Source organism: Mesoplodon mirus, assembly GCF_964341445.2.
Source record: "Mesoplodon mirus genome assembly, chromosome: 1".
Lineage (NCBI taxonomy): Eukaryota > Metazoa > Chordata > Mammalia > Artiodactyla > Ziphiidae > Mesoplodon > Mesoplodon mirus.
This window is the reverse complement of record NC_138976.1, coordinates 7,437,294-7,449,786: the sequence shown is the minus strand read 5'-3', so window position 1 is coordinate 7,449,786 and position 12,493 is coordinate 7,437,294. Positions and strand designations below refer to the sequence as shown.

The 12,493-nt window shown below is 47.3% G+C and overlaps 1 protein-coding gene across 5 annotated transcripts in view; it reads left to right on the top strand.

The window, feature by feature from the left end:
- Positions 1–1,927: 1,927 nt before the first annotated feature.
- The window catches only part of SPTAN1 (spectrin alpha, non-erythrocytic 1), a 60,384-nt gene continuing 49,818 nt past the window's right edge, over positions 1,928–12,493 (top strand). For all 5 annotated transcript variants that reach the window (XM_082619369.1, XM_082619368.1, XM_082619367.1 and 2 more), the window contains exons 1-2: positions 1,928–2,055; positions 12,230–12,469. In XM_082619369.1, coding sequence (XP_082475495.1) covers positions 12,233–12,469 — 237 coding nt within the window. In that variant the 5' untranslated portion in view covers positions 1,928–2,055; positions 12,230–12,232. The remainder of the gene's footprint in view (positions 2,056–12,229; positions 12,470–12,493) is intronic.

Genomic DNA, 12,493 nt, shown 5'->3' with positions numbered 1-12,493 from the left:
CTGTCTCTAAGATCTCAAATCTGTTTTGCGCCTGGTAAAAGCAAAACCCCCATTTCACTAGGAGGCCAGATTGATATAAAAGAAAAATCCTTCCTTTTTGCAGCTTCTGTCCACAGCCTTGAGCCCCGTTCTTTGCTGGAGCAGACGGTCTTGGAAATTTTGGAGAGCTATGATTGTGTTAGCCATTTTGTACCCAGAGCTGAGTATTTGGTTAAACATTTTGCTGCTACCCACTGGAGAAGACGCCATCAGCTGTTCCCAGAAATGCACACCCCAGGCAGGAGTTACCCGGTCCTGTTTTCTCTACATGGAAGATTGCAGGAAATGCCTCTCAGCTCCTATGTCTTTCCTCCAGATTCTGTAAAGCTGCTTCTGGGGTGTGGCCACTCCTTTTCTTTTCTCTGCACTCTGGTAGAGTAAGGGAATAGGGGAGCTTTTCCTCATTATCAGGGCTCCAGCCGGAGCAGCTCAGAAACCCGATTACAGATCCCAGGCACAGGGAAGAAGCCAAACTACTGAGGACCAAGAAGCTCAGGGCTGGGCTCGGGCCCAAGTTCTGGTGCAGTGCCTAGTGCCTTTATATTTATTTAAAGGGGAGAGTGCTTGGTAACCAGGAGGCTGAGGCCTTCCTGAGCTGCAGAGCTCCTGGTCTGCCTGACTGCACAGGAATGATCTGGATGCTACACTATGGCTGTCGCCCAGCTGTCATGGGGGTGGGGAAAGGCGTCCTACTTGAGGGCTTCTAGCTACAGAGCCAGGCCCTTAAACTGCTAAGACTATAAGGAACAGAAATTCCAGAAATCCTGTTTTCCTTTTCTCAGCATTCCAGCATCCACCATCACGATGCCTCCCTTTCCTATGGCAAGGCAGTATAGCACACTGTTTAAAAGAAGGTTCTGACTGCCCGGATTCAAATCCTTGCTTTTCCTCTTGCTAGCTGCCTGACCCAGGGCAAGAGACCTAGCTTCCATGTCAGGGCTCCTTTGTAAAATGAGGAAATAATACCTAAATCATAAAATTATTGCAAAAAGATTTTTTAAAAAGGTAATACACATATCATAGTGCTTGGTACATAAGGAAAGGTCAATTAATAATGGCGAGAAGAATCAATGTCTCATTTCTAAAGTACAGCTAATGCATCCTATTCCACTGCTGAGTTGTCCGAAAGCTTTTGATGTAAGAATATAAGAAATTATTAACTCTTCAAATCTCGGCATGACAGACATAAACACCAAATTAGTCGGCTTTCTTTTTGATGATCGGATTCGGCCTTTTCTTACCACCTTCTCAAACCCGGAGCCCCAAATCATCCTCGGTTTCTTGACCCCAACTCCCACCAGAGAAGGCTGACTTGGGGCCCTGGCACCAGCCTTCTCCTAGGGAAAGGGGGAAGGAGGAAGAGAAACACACGGGTGATCTCACCCTTTGGGACTGGGCGTTTTTCCGGCTGGGACGCGCAGCATCCCCAGCCAGACTGCGACGATGGCCCTGCCCCGCCCTTCGCTGCAGTCCTGGAAGGGCTCCCAGCGGCGGAGGGGTGGGCTGCCGAAGATTCTCTGCAGGGCGGGGAGGGGCAGGATTAGAGGATGCCAACTGCGGGGAGGGCGGTGCAGCTGGAGCATCTCTGCCCGCCTGGGCGGAGGCAGCGACTCCACTGCACCATCAACCCCCACCCCTGGCGCGCGCACTTTTCCTTCCCCACCCTGCCGCGGCCCTCCCTTGGCTCGACTCTTCCGCCGCATTGCCGCTTCGGCTCCTTCCGGGAGCGCTCGGCCCTTTCCGCCGGGTGATCGGGCAGCGAGCAGGCGGGAGCTCCGCCCCATTTGGTCGGCCGGCGCTCGCCCCCGCCCCTCGCGCCGCGCTGCGGCGCTTCCCCCGAGCTCGCGACCGCCCGCCGCCGGAACGCGCGTGTCCGCCTATAAAAGAGGCGGGGCGCGCGCGTCGCCGCCAGTACCCGCTGCGGAGCGAACGGGGAGGGACGGAGGCCGCTGAGCCCCGTCGGTTCCTCCAGCACCCCCGGCCCGACGCACCCACTGCCCCCACCCCCAGGAGCCGGTGAGAGGGGGAGCGGGCGAACTCAGGGCGGGAGCGAGGCCCGAGGGCGGCCGACCCCTGGGCGGGGAGCCGGACGGCCCGTGGGGCAGGGCGGGGCCAGCGCACGGACAGGTGAGCCCGGCCGGCCTCGCCGCTCCCTCCGTCGGGCGGGGAACTGGGCGAGCCGGCTGAGACCGGCTTGTGGTGCGTGGGCTGCGGAAGAGTCGCCGGGCCGAGCCTGGGCGCCAGCCGCTGGAATGTCATTGACTGGGCGGAGGGGGCGGCGAGGACGCCGGGTCCTTCCCCGCAGCCCAGTCTGGCTGCGGCCCCGCCCTGCTCCATCCGGCTGCGGCAGGTGGGGTGGGGGCTTCCTGGTCCGGATCGTTTCTCCATCCCCCTCTCCGCAGAGCGCTCCCCCCACCGCCCCCAATCCCTTCCCTCAGTGGGGAACGACTTGTGCAGCTCCTTTTCTCAAATCCCCACCAGCAATGCCGGCCCAGCCCTTGAAGGAGGAAAATCTGGGAGTATAGGGCTCTTTGACCTTAATTTCGTCCTGTGTGGCGGCTCTTGGCCTTCTCTGGACGGAGAGTTCCGAGACCGGCCATCTCCGTTTCTTATCTGTAATAAACATATTTTTCTTACCCAACTGTGATTTGCTTGTAAATAGCAGGTAGGTGCGGCGCTTGCTTTGTATGAGACCCAAACCAAATAACTTAATAGCTTAGAGTTCTTTTTTTTTTTTTTTTTCTTGCCCCGAGACCGGGTCTTTCGAGTCAAGGACATTATTATTTGTCAAAAATTTTACAGCCATGCCGGTGTTGAATGATAGAGCAGCCTTTTGTTTGAAAGCGGTCCCTGCGAATTTCATTAGATGCTTCCCAAAGAAAATTGCTTTTAAAAGTCTCTGAAGTACTGGGTTAAAATGTATTTTAAACAAAGGGCTTGTCAAGGTTAAGGGTTGAATATGTTTTAAATTAAAAGCTTGAATAGCTCAGGAAGCTGGGTTGAGATGATGCTTGAACTGGCCAACACCTTGTCAAATCTCTTTTGTGTAATAGATCCTAAACTATGTAGGCCCTTTGTTCTGTCTTCATCATGGTATTTTAGAAAATCTTACCATGATGGCTGTTAGGGAAGAAGAGAAGAGAGACCATATGAAATATTTTCAGAATGTGTTGAGAAATTGCGTCGTCATAGCAATTGTACTTAACTAAAACAGAATGTGTCAAAGATGGAAGGGTGGGAGTGTCTGCAGCCAGGAAACAGAAAACCTGAAGAAAAGCGGTGGGAACACTCAGCTGTATGAAGCCATCGAGCCAAGGTTCCAACTCATCAGACTAGTCATGTATTTTCCCTTTTGTCTGCAGCTCATGTCAGCTTTTGGAAGGTCAAATTGAAGTCCGAGTTTTAAAAATGTGCGGCAGGAAAGTAAAAACGTGCTGCAGTAAGGGCCTCTGTGCAGGAAATTAACAGTAAGCCTTTTTAGTAACTGGGCCAGTATTACTCAAAGGGACCCTCAAAGTGTGTTAGCTGTTATCCAGGGACCTAGATGGAGAGCCGAGACTCAGAAGGTGGATTTGCTCTCTGCTGCACAGGTGTGAGGCAGACCTGCAGTAAACGGTCAGCTGGGTAACATTCTCCGATATGCTTTTGGTCTTTGGCAGGGCGTTTGTAGGAATCGAATAATTAGCAACCTGATACGTCACAGGCTCACAATATGAGCTTGTCAAGCAATCTCATGAACAGGTTTAGGTGGGGAGAGCTGTTTTTAAGTATATCTTTTGGTTCCCTGGGTTAGGCTTTCCTCTGCTTTTCCTTTACCTGCCTTCTTCCCTTGGGCGCGGGGGCGGCGGTGGGGGGGCGACTGCAGATGCTGAGAAGTGGGTGTCAGGAGTAATCCACAGTCCTGTCATTGCTGAACCTGCGCTAAGGGCAGTGGGCACGAATCCGGCCTCGTAATCAATCCTCCGTGGGCTATGCGAGGACTCTGCTAGGCGTGCGGTGGGTCTGCTGCAGCCCATCGGCTGTGGTCGGAGTAGGTAGAAGAATGCAGCACCCTGATGGCAAATGCCGACTCCAGGAATGCAGACGAGGCCCACAGGACTGATGGCTTGGGGCCGGTGGGCAGGAGCAGCTGCGTTTGTACTTCCCTTCCACCTCGTTTGCATACTCCTCTTGTATGGGTTTTGAACAGGAAATAGTATTTTGTGAAGGAAGTGTCCCAGTAAACTAGGCCCAAGTTCGATCTTTGTAGCTTGAGTTCGTTCTTGTTTCTGATGACTTCACAAAATTATGCTATTTTATTACTGAATGGAAGGGGGTACAGAAATCATCTAGTGCTGGGAATCTCAGCTAATGTATCGGAACGTGGATTGGGGGAGTGCACGTCTAGAAAAGGGATATTTAGTAGTATTCAGGATTATTTGAAAATTGGGAAACTGAGACCCAGAAGAGGGTATGACGTGGCCAAGGCAGCACATCTGCTCAGACCAGAGAACCTTGGTTCTTTCTGCATTTTCAATTCCTGGTTTTGAAGCTCTGTAGAATGAGAAGGGCGCTGGGAAAATAGCTGAAATTTGATTTTTAACTGTATTCACATATTTTTAAAGATCTGTTTTTTTCATTGTGAAATTATCGCGTTCAGTTTGCCCTTAGAAGCTTGTTATCTCGCTCTTCGCCCGCCCTCTTCAGACGCCACATTTCTCCATCATGTTGTCACCGTTTCGTAAACGCAGAGTCCAGGTATTTGACCAGCATGCAGGAAATGTGTTACCTTTTCGGTTTTGCCTGGCTTGCAGTGAAGACTCATATGTGTCAAAGAGGTTGAATGATCCAAAGAGCAGGGGGAAAACACCCTGCCTGCATGACCTGTTAAGCAAATTGGTTAGGGTTTGGGCTTTTGTTTGTTTTCTTTGATGTTACATGAACAAAAGTCTTAGTAGATTTATTCTAAAATTTCCAAAGCCTTTGTTTTTTTACCTTCCTCTCTTTAAGGCATGAATATATTAATTTCTTATCACCCTACTGGTGTCTGCATGTGCTGTTTGCTAATTTTTTTTATTGATGGTTACTTGGTTCTTAAAAACCAAGGGACTAAACACATAGATATTTAGAAAAAGTAATCTGAAAACATGTAAAAATCGTGTTTTTCAATTTGACAAATATTGTAAACTTGGGTCTGTTTCCTGTTTCCATGGATTTACGTTTTTTGCCACAATCCTTACAATGAAATGGAACTTGGATTTTCTTGTTTATAAAAAAGCTCACTACCCATGTTTTTATTTGTGTACAATTTTTAAGTGTTTGCTAACTTGGACCTTTTTCAGAAAGAAAAATGCTTAAAATTAATGTCTTGATATCCCATAAGCAGAAATATAAGCTCTGCAAATTTCTAGTGATTATGGGTGATAAATCCGAGGCAAGCCCTTTGGTTAATTGTTTAAACGAGGTTTTTAAAAAATGGGCACGTTGTACCTTTTTCTGTTTTGAATCTCAGTAACAATATTTTGCACTTAAACACCTCTCATCTGGATTTTACAGGTTATAAAAGGTAAGTAGCAGCAAGGTAGTGTTTGGGAGGCATTCAGAAGTAAGTTTTCTCAACCTTGCTTGGCGTGTCTGGATTTTGATGCAGTGCAGTATGAATCTTTTGCTTCTTTAGGCTAAATCCCTGCTCACCTCTGCAGAATCCTGCTAACAAGTTGAAATGAATTAATCAATTTGAAGGCTGACGTGCAGATCTACAATCCTGATTGGAATGTGGTTTAAGCAAAAATATTTCTGGTTTTTCCATGGTTAAAATTCTTAACTTATATATTATTTACCTCTTTGCTTACCCTCAGGTCTACCACTAAAATCTGCAGCCGAGCTGGTTTTGACTTAATTCACTTAATCTGAGAATCAGTTGGCGTCAGATTTTATGGTGCTCACCAATTCTTTGGGGCTTTGTTCTCGGGGAGCCCTTCCGCATCCGTGGATGTAGTTCTCCTGCTTTGGAAATGTAAACTGTGCTGGCTTTCTAAGCCAGAGAAAAAGGGCATTGTTGCTTCTGCACCTTTGGGCTCTGACTAAGCAAGAAAAACAGAACTGATGGATGGTTCCTCTGACATTTTGCTCTGGGTGATGTTTATGAATTTTTCCATAGAGCCAAATGCTCTCTTCATCCTGTTAGTCCTGAAAATCCCTTTCCCTGCAAAACAATACATCTGATGTCCTGCCTAAGGTCTGAATTCATCTTGCAGTGTTCCAAACGCCCCTGTCTGCCACATTCAGCTCGCTAAGATGTCAGCACTCCCAGACCTTTGTTTCCAAATAGGCACTCCTCTTGTCTTCACGACAGTTTTACTCTCTTCTGAGGTTCCAGAGGGAAACTCTTGACTAGTGAATTCTCCCGCTGTCCAGGATCTGCGTGAGGGTGTCCTAAGCTACTCACTTCCTGCAGGTGCCAAGTGAGCAGAGTTGGAAGCATTTGACCTTTGGTTTGAAAGTGTCTCCACAGTCTTTCCTGTTGCTTAACAGTGTCCTTCCCACCCACTGCCTCTCCCCGCCCTCCGGAGACAGACACCTCCCCTTGCTCAGTGGTCTTATAGCTTCTGTGGATGAGGGTAAGGCTTTAAAAACTTCCCTAAGTACATAGCAAGAACTGCCTCGAACATCTGTCTGTCGGCGGTTGTCAAGAAGACAAAGATATTAATTAATGGCTAGCTTCTTTTGTAGGAATCATTTTCCATTGATAACGTGTATAAGTTGGTGTTGGTTATGAGGAGTCATTCTCGTGCATGACTTTGGATTAAACCAGAACTTTCTAGCCAAGGTTCATATCTTGGCTTTCTTCTCAGAGATCTAGCTGTATTGTAAGAATGCTGACAAGTTCTTTTTATTTATTACAATAGAGGACATGGTTGTAATTCCTGTTTTATCCTCTGGGCTCAATTCACATTACTTGCTGAATGATGCAGCTAACATTCTGACTGCTGCATTGCAGCAGCATGTAAAAATAGCCAGTCTTCTCTAATAATTATTTGCCAAAATATGACCTTTTTTCTTCAGTTCCCTTAAATGGGAAGCTGTCCTTAAACAGAGAGTACATTCAGCCCTTCGTCTCCCCTCCTTCATTAGCCACAAACATAGACCTGATTGACAAAATCAGAGTTGAGATAAGCAGTCAGTTGATTGCTGTCCTGGAATTTGGCTCCTTTGCGGTTTTTAGGCAGTTAGTGGAATAGATAGATAGGCTGGTATGGTTGGAGATTTTTTTTTTTTTTTTTTTTTTTTTTAATGGCACATTTCCCAAAGTCTTCCTTTCTAGCTCTCAGAAGGTGTTAATCCCATTAAGGCTGGGAACAGCCCAGGGCATTCTCTGTGGAGGCCTCCCTATCAGCCAACCGCACCTTTCTGGCCTGGGGTGGAGTTCTTGGAGTGTGCAGCAGCCTCAGGGAACACGGTGCACACAGGCAGAGTCCAGAAAATTCCACTAACTCTCACAGAGTTTCGGGTGAGAGGTCATAGCACCTCTGGGTGGCAATAGTTCGTTGGAGATAGGAGATTTTTTCCTGTGTTTAATGTGGTCTGTGGAAATGAGCCATTTAGGAGCAAAGAGAAACTGGAACTTGTATAGAGACAGCTCCCAATCAGGAGAAGGGGTGGGGAGGAACTGCCGTTACCCTGTCATCCTTGGCTCCTGTAATCACGCGAATGAAAGATCTGAGTGCCCACAGCAGTGGGAGAGCACTGCTGACTTTCAGATGCCCAGCTCCCTGCAGACAGCCAGTTGTGACTTGGCCAGGCTCCCACCTCCTGGCGTCAGCTGATCTGCTGCAGGAAAGAAAAGTCCATTATTGCCTGACCAAAGCACTTGGTATAGAATTGACTTGTTCTACTTCACTGGGGTGACAAAGAGGGCCTTTTAGGTTGGTTCATTTCAGCAGGGCCTCGCTGGACCGTCTCCCTGGATTGGTGGGTCCGATCAGCGAGCGGAGCCCAGGCCGAGGGGCTTGCTCAGGGGGGAACTTCTCAGTATTGTTATGCTGGGAATTCTTTTTTCATCAGAAAGGGATGCTTCCGAATGTGATCGTTGAGAGATTTCCGTGGCAGCTAAAGGAAATGCAGTGAATCCTGCCTGTCATGTGGGGCGTCAGGACAAACACCACAGACATTAGTCTAAAGACTGAGGCGTGGTGTAGGGGGGCATACACAGTGGAGCTATTGTTTCATGCATGACTAGCTATACATTCCTTGGACAGTTTATAAGCAAGCAAATTACACACACAGCTTCCTACTGTTTCTCCACCTAACTGTTTCCGGAGAGAGGAGAGCAAAGGAAGTATCTAAATTATTCTTAACACTAACTGTTTACTAACTTTAAGAAGACTCAATCTTAAAAAAATTAATTTTGATTTTTTAAAATAATTCATATATTCTCCTACCCCCTTTTTTTCACCCCTCAAGTGGAGATGGAAAAGATAAGAGGTAGTAAAGGGAGTTAACAAATAACTGAACAGCCTTTAATAAAGAGTGTGTCGGCTCCGATCATGGTAAGAATCACCGGTTCTAGCCTGCTGGTCTGGGAACCGTAGCATCCTGGGTCACCCTAGCTCTACAACTTGCTTAGTAGATGGTCTTTTGTCTCCTGACCACTTTGTAATGAAGTGACAGCAATTTCTCTATTTCTAAGCTCAGAGTGTAATTGACTCTAAATGTGTGCTGAGTTCTGTGGTCAGAGGGTAAGATAAGGGCTCCTTTATAGTCCCTTAGGAACTCTCAGTTCCCTAAAGAACTTACAAAAACGCAGGGAGAAGACAGTAATCACGTGGCAGAATGTGACGTGATGTTGCTCTAAGGGGGCCAGAGAGGGAGTGAGGGCTTCTGATTCAGGGCAGCAGAGAGGACAGCGTAGTTGCTTTAGACTTGGAGGGGTTTGAATGGTATTAATGGTCGAGCTGGGAGTGGGGGAGAAGAGAACATTTTGGCCAGAGGGTACTTTCTGGTTTGGGAAGTGGACCTAACCTGGGCCTGTAACTTGGGGTTGATGAGGGAGTTTGATGTAAGGTATGCCTGGAGCAGGTCACGCAGGTGAATGTGGCCAGATGCGGTAGTGATTCTTGTCAGGGATCCCAAAGAGGCTGATGTCCTAGGGCGGCAGCGTAAACCAGAACTGCCGTGTTCTTAACAGACGTTTCCTTTGTCAAGGTTACCCTCAGTTTTTGGCTTTAAGGACTCTCTTGAAGCCCATTTTAAGAATAGAAACTATTTTTGTCAGACACGGCTATCTATTGATGATACAAAACTGTGCCTTCTTGAACTTGATTTCCCCAAGGTCCCACCCTGCCAGCGTGAAAAGAGCAGTTATCCGGGTGTGGGCCACCCAAGCTCAGTAATTCAGGTCTGGTCATTAGGTTGACACCCCGTTGTGTAGCTTCAGTCAGCACATTCCAGCTGTTCATTCAGCCACGAAATCTAGCTGTTACCTGGCCAGAATTCCAGTTTGACGATACAGGAATGAAACTGGGGTGGACTACTGAGCGCTCTCCACCCTTCACAGAGGAGCTCAGGGCTGCTTCTCCAGCACTCAAACAAACATTTGTTAATGACATCTGTCTGCTAGACATCGGGATACAATTGGGACTTCCCTGGTGGTCCAGTGGTTAAGACTACGCCTTCCAATGTGGGGCATCAGGGAGCTAAGATCTTGTGGCCAGAAACCAAAATGGAGAACAGAAGCAGCATTGTAACAAATTCAATAAAGACTTTAAAAATGGTCCACATCAAAAAAATCTTAAAAAAAAAAAAAGAAAAAGAAATCGGGACACAACAACAAAGATTACATTGCTCAGGCTCATTATACCGTGAGAAGTATGTGCAAGTGCTTTGTAAATCTACAGAAAAATGTGATTAAATCAGGGAAGGAGGGAGGGAGGGAAGGAGCCTTGAGTCCAGCTTGGTAAGGAGGCCAGATCCCTGCAGCTTCCTCATTTCAGCTCCTATTGAGACATGAATGGGAGTTGTCCGGACAGAGGAGAGACAGAACATTCTGGGCAAAGGAAGCCTGAGCAGCTGACTTGGAGTCTTTAGAGAGAATCATGTGTTTGGGAAGAGAGTATTTCTCTGTGCCAAGAGGGTACGGGGCATGCATGGGTCAGACATACCAGTCAGGTGTGCTGGGCCAGGTTGGAAGGTTCAACTAAAGAGGTAGATTCTTTCCTCTCTCAGAAGGGAGTGATGAAAGGTTTTAAAGCACGGGAATGACGTGGCAAAGAATATGTTTCTTGTTACAGTCCAACAAATACATTGGACTTTGTGGGAGAAAACCAATAAAGATAACTGGTTAACGTGTGGAGAGTAATTTGGAAGGAATAGTGATAGGGCTAAAATCCCCTCGCGTTCTCTCCCTAGGAAGCTAGGTCTCTTCATAGAAAAGATAGCCCTCAGAGTTGGTTAGGTGCAGTCGATACTTTTCTTGACACCTCTTAAAGCTGCTTTTCTCTCTGAAGAGCTGGAAACTTTGCCCCGAGCTTAGCAGTGTTGTGTATCTCACAGCTGGATGGGGGCAGGGAGTGGGGGGCACACAGTGGCCTCCAGACCTAATCCTTAGCCAGCTTACCCTTTCCCATCGGCTGGGCCAGGCGAACAGGGTAACGGGAGGAGCTGTCAAATATGTTTCCTGGGCAGCACAGTTTTTATATCTTTTATAAATTATGGAACAAGAGCTGGAGAGACCATAAAGCCTATCTGGTCTGCTTTTTTTACCAGGTCACAGACTCTTCTCTGTAGAATGTAATTTTAAAGTTAGAAGGGTCTTGGGACCATCTCATTTTCGACTGGTGTTTTTAGTCATTCTGGGAAATTGAGACACAGAGAGGGAAGGCAGCTCCTACAAGGTCACATGTTACTGACAAATTTACATGCTGTTTGTCATTAGTGTGTACCTGTTTCCTTCTGCGGGTCCTTCCTTGGTTAGAGGATAAAATGGCTTATTCCTGAGAGAAGAGCAGGTAGTATATTCTGGGTTTGTCCCATAAATAGGTCAGAGTTTCTTTTTGACATTAAAGGCTGGTGAAACTGTCCAGATCTGAGAGTTTAAAGTTGGGGTGGATTGAGTGCTATGGGGAAGCACCACCTACTCAATTAGCCTGTGTTTGTTGTTAACTGGAGCAGGTAAGAGTCAGGTAGGATAAACCTTTCACCACACCTTTTTTTTTTTAAGACATGCTGTGATTTTCTTTTAATTTTCTGCATTTAGATGAAGCAAAGCCTGTTCATTGCCCAGCCTGAAAGAGATTGTAGGATTGACTTTTTGGGGTGATTGAGAAATCCACTACCTTAGGTAAATTCTATTGGATTTTGATGTTAAAGACTCAGTTACTGGCCTTCCCTGGTGGTGCAGTGGTTAGGAATCCACCCGCCAATGCAGGGGACACGGGTTCGAGACCTGGTCCGGGAAGATCCCACATGCCGTGGAGCAACTAAGCCCATGCGCCACAACTACTGAGCCTGCGCTCTAGAGCCCGTGAGCCACAACTACTGAAGCTCACGTGCCGCAACTACTGAAGCCCACGCACCTAGAGCCCGTGCTCCACATCAAGAAAAGCTACAGCAATGAGAGGCCCACACGCCGCAACGAAGCGTAGCCTCCACTTACCACAACTAGAGAAAAGCCCACACGCAACAGTGAAAACCCAATGCAGCCCCAAAAAATAAATTAATTAAAAAAAAAAAAGACTCAAGTTACTTGATAATCATTCCCTTTTCTTCAATGAATAACAGGCTGAGATCTAGAAAGATAGAAAAGCTGAATTAAGAGTAAATGTTTTCTAATCTCCACACCATGAAATGCACAGACCAGATGAAAGGACTGTTGAATGGATTTCTCAGTAATGCTTTGAGCTCCAAAGTTGGTGTTTCCTTTGAATTCTCAAGGCTCTGGAGAATGGACAGTGTAAACCATAGTTCTCCCCTTCACATGTCTCGCCTGGTCTCATTGCAGTGTTGGTGAGGCATCCTCTGAGGGGCCCACTTGGGCAGCCATTTTTTACGAGGGAATGGGGCCTGGGCTTCACTGGTAGCTCCCGAGAAGGGACCACTTTCCATTCATTTGTCTGCTTAGGCTCTCATACTTCTTCATTTCCTTCCAAGAGGCTAATGCCATTAAGTCTATTTTGGTGTCCTGTGCTTACTTCGGGACTTTCTGTCTTTTCAGAAAATGGACCCAAGCGGGGTCAAAGTGCTGGAGACAGCAGAGGACATCCAGGAGCGGAGGCAGCAAGTCCTGGACAGGTACCACCGCTTCAAGGAGCTTTCGACGCTCAGGCGCCAGAAGCTTGAAGATTCATACCGATTCCAGTTTTTCCAGAGAGATGCGGAGGAGCTGGAGAAATGGATTCAGGAGAAACTTCAGATTGCATCTGATGAGAACTATAAAGACCCAACCAACCTGCAGGTGTGTCTGAGGTGCCTGCCAAAA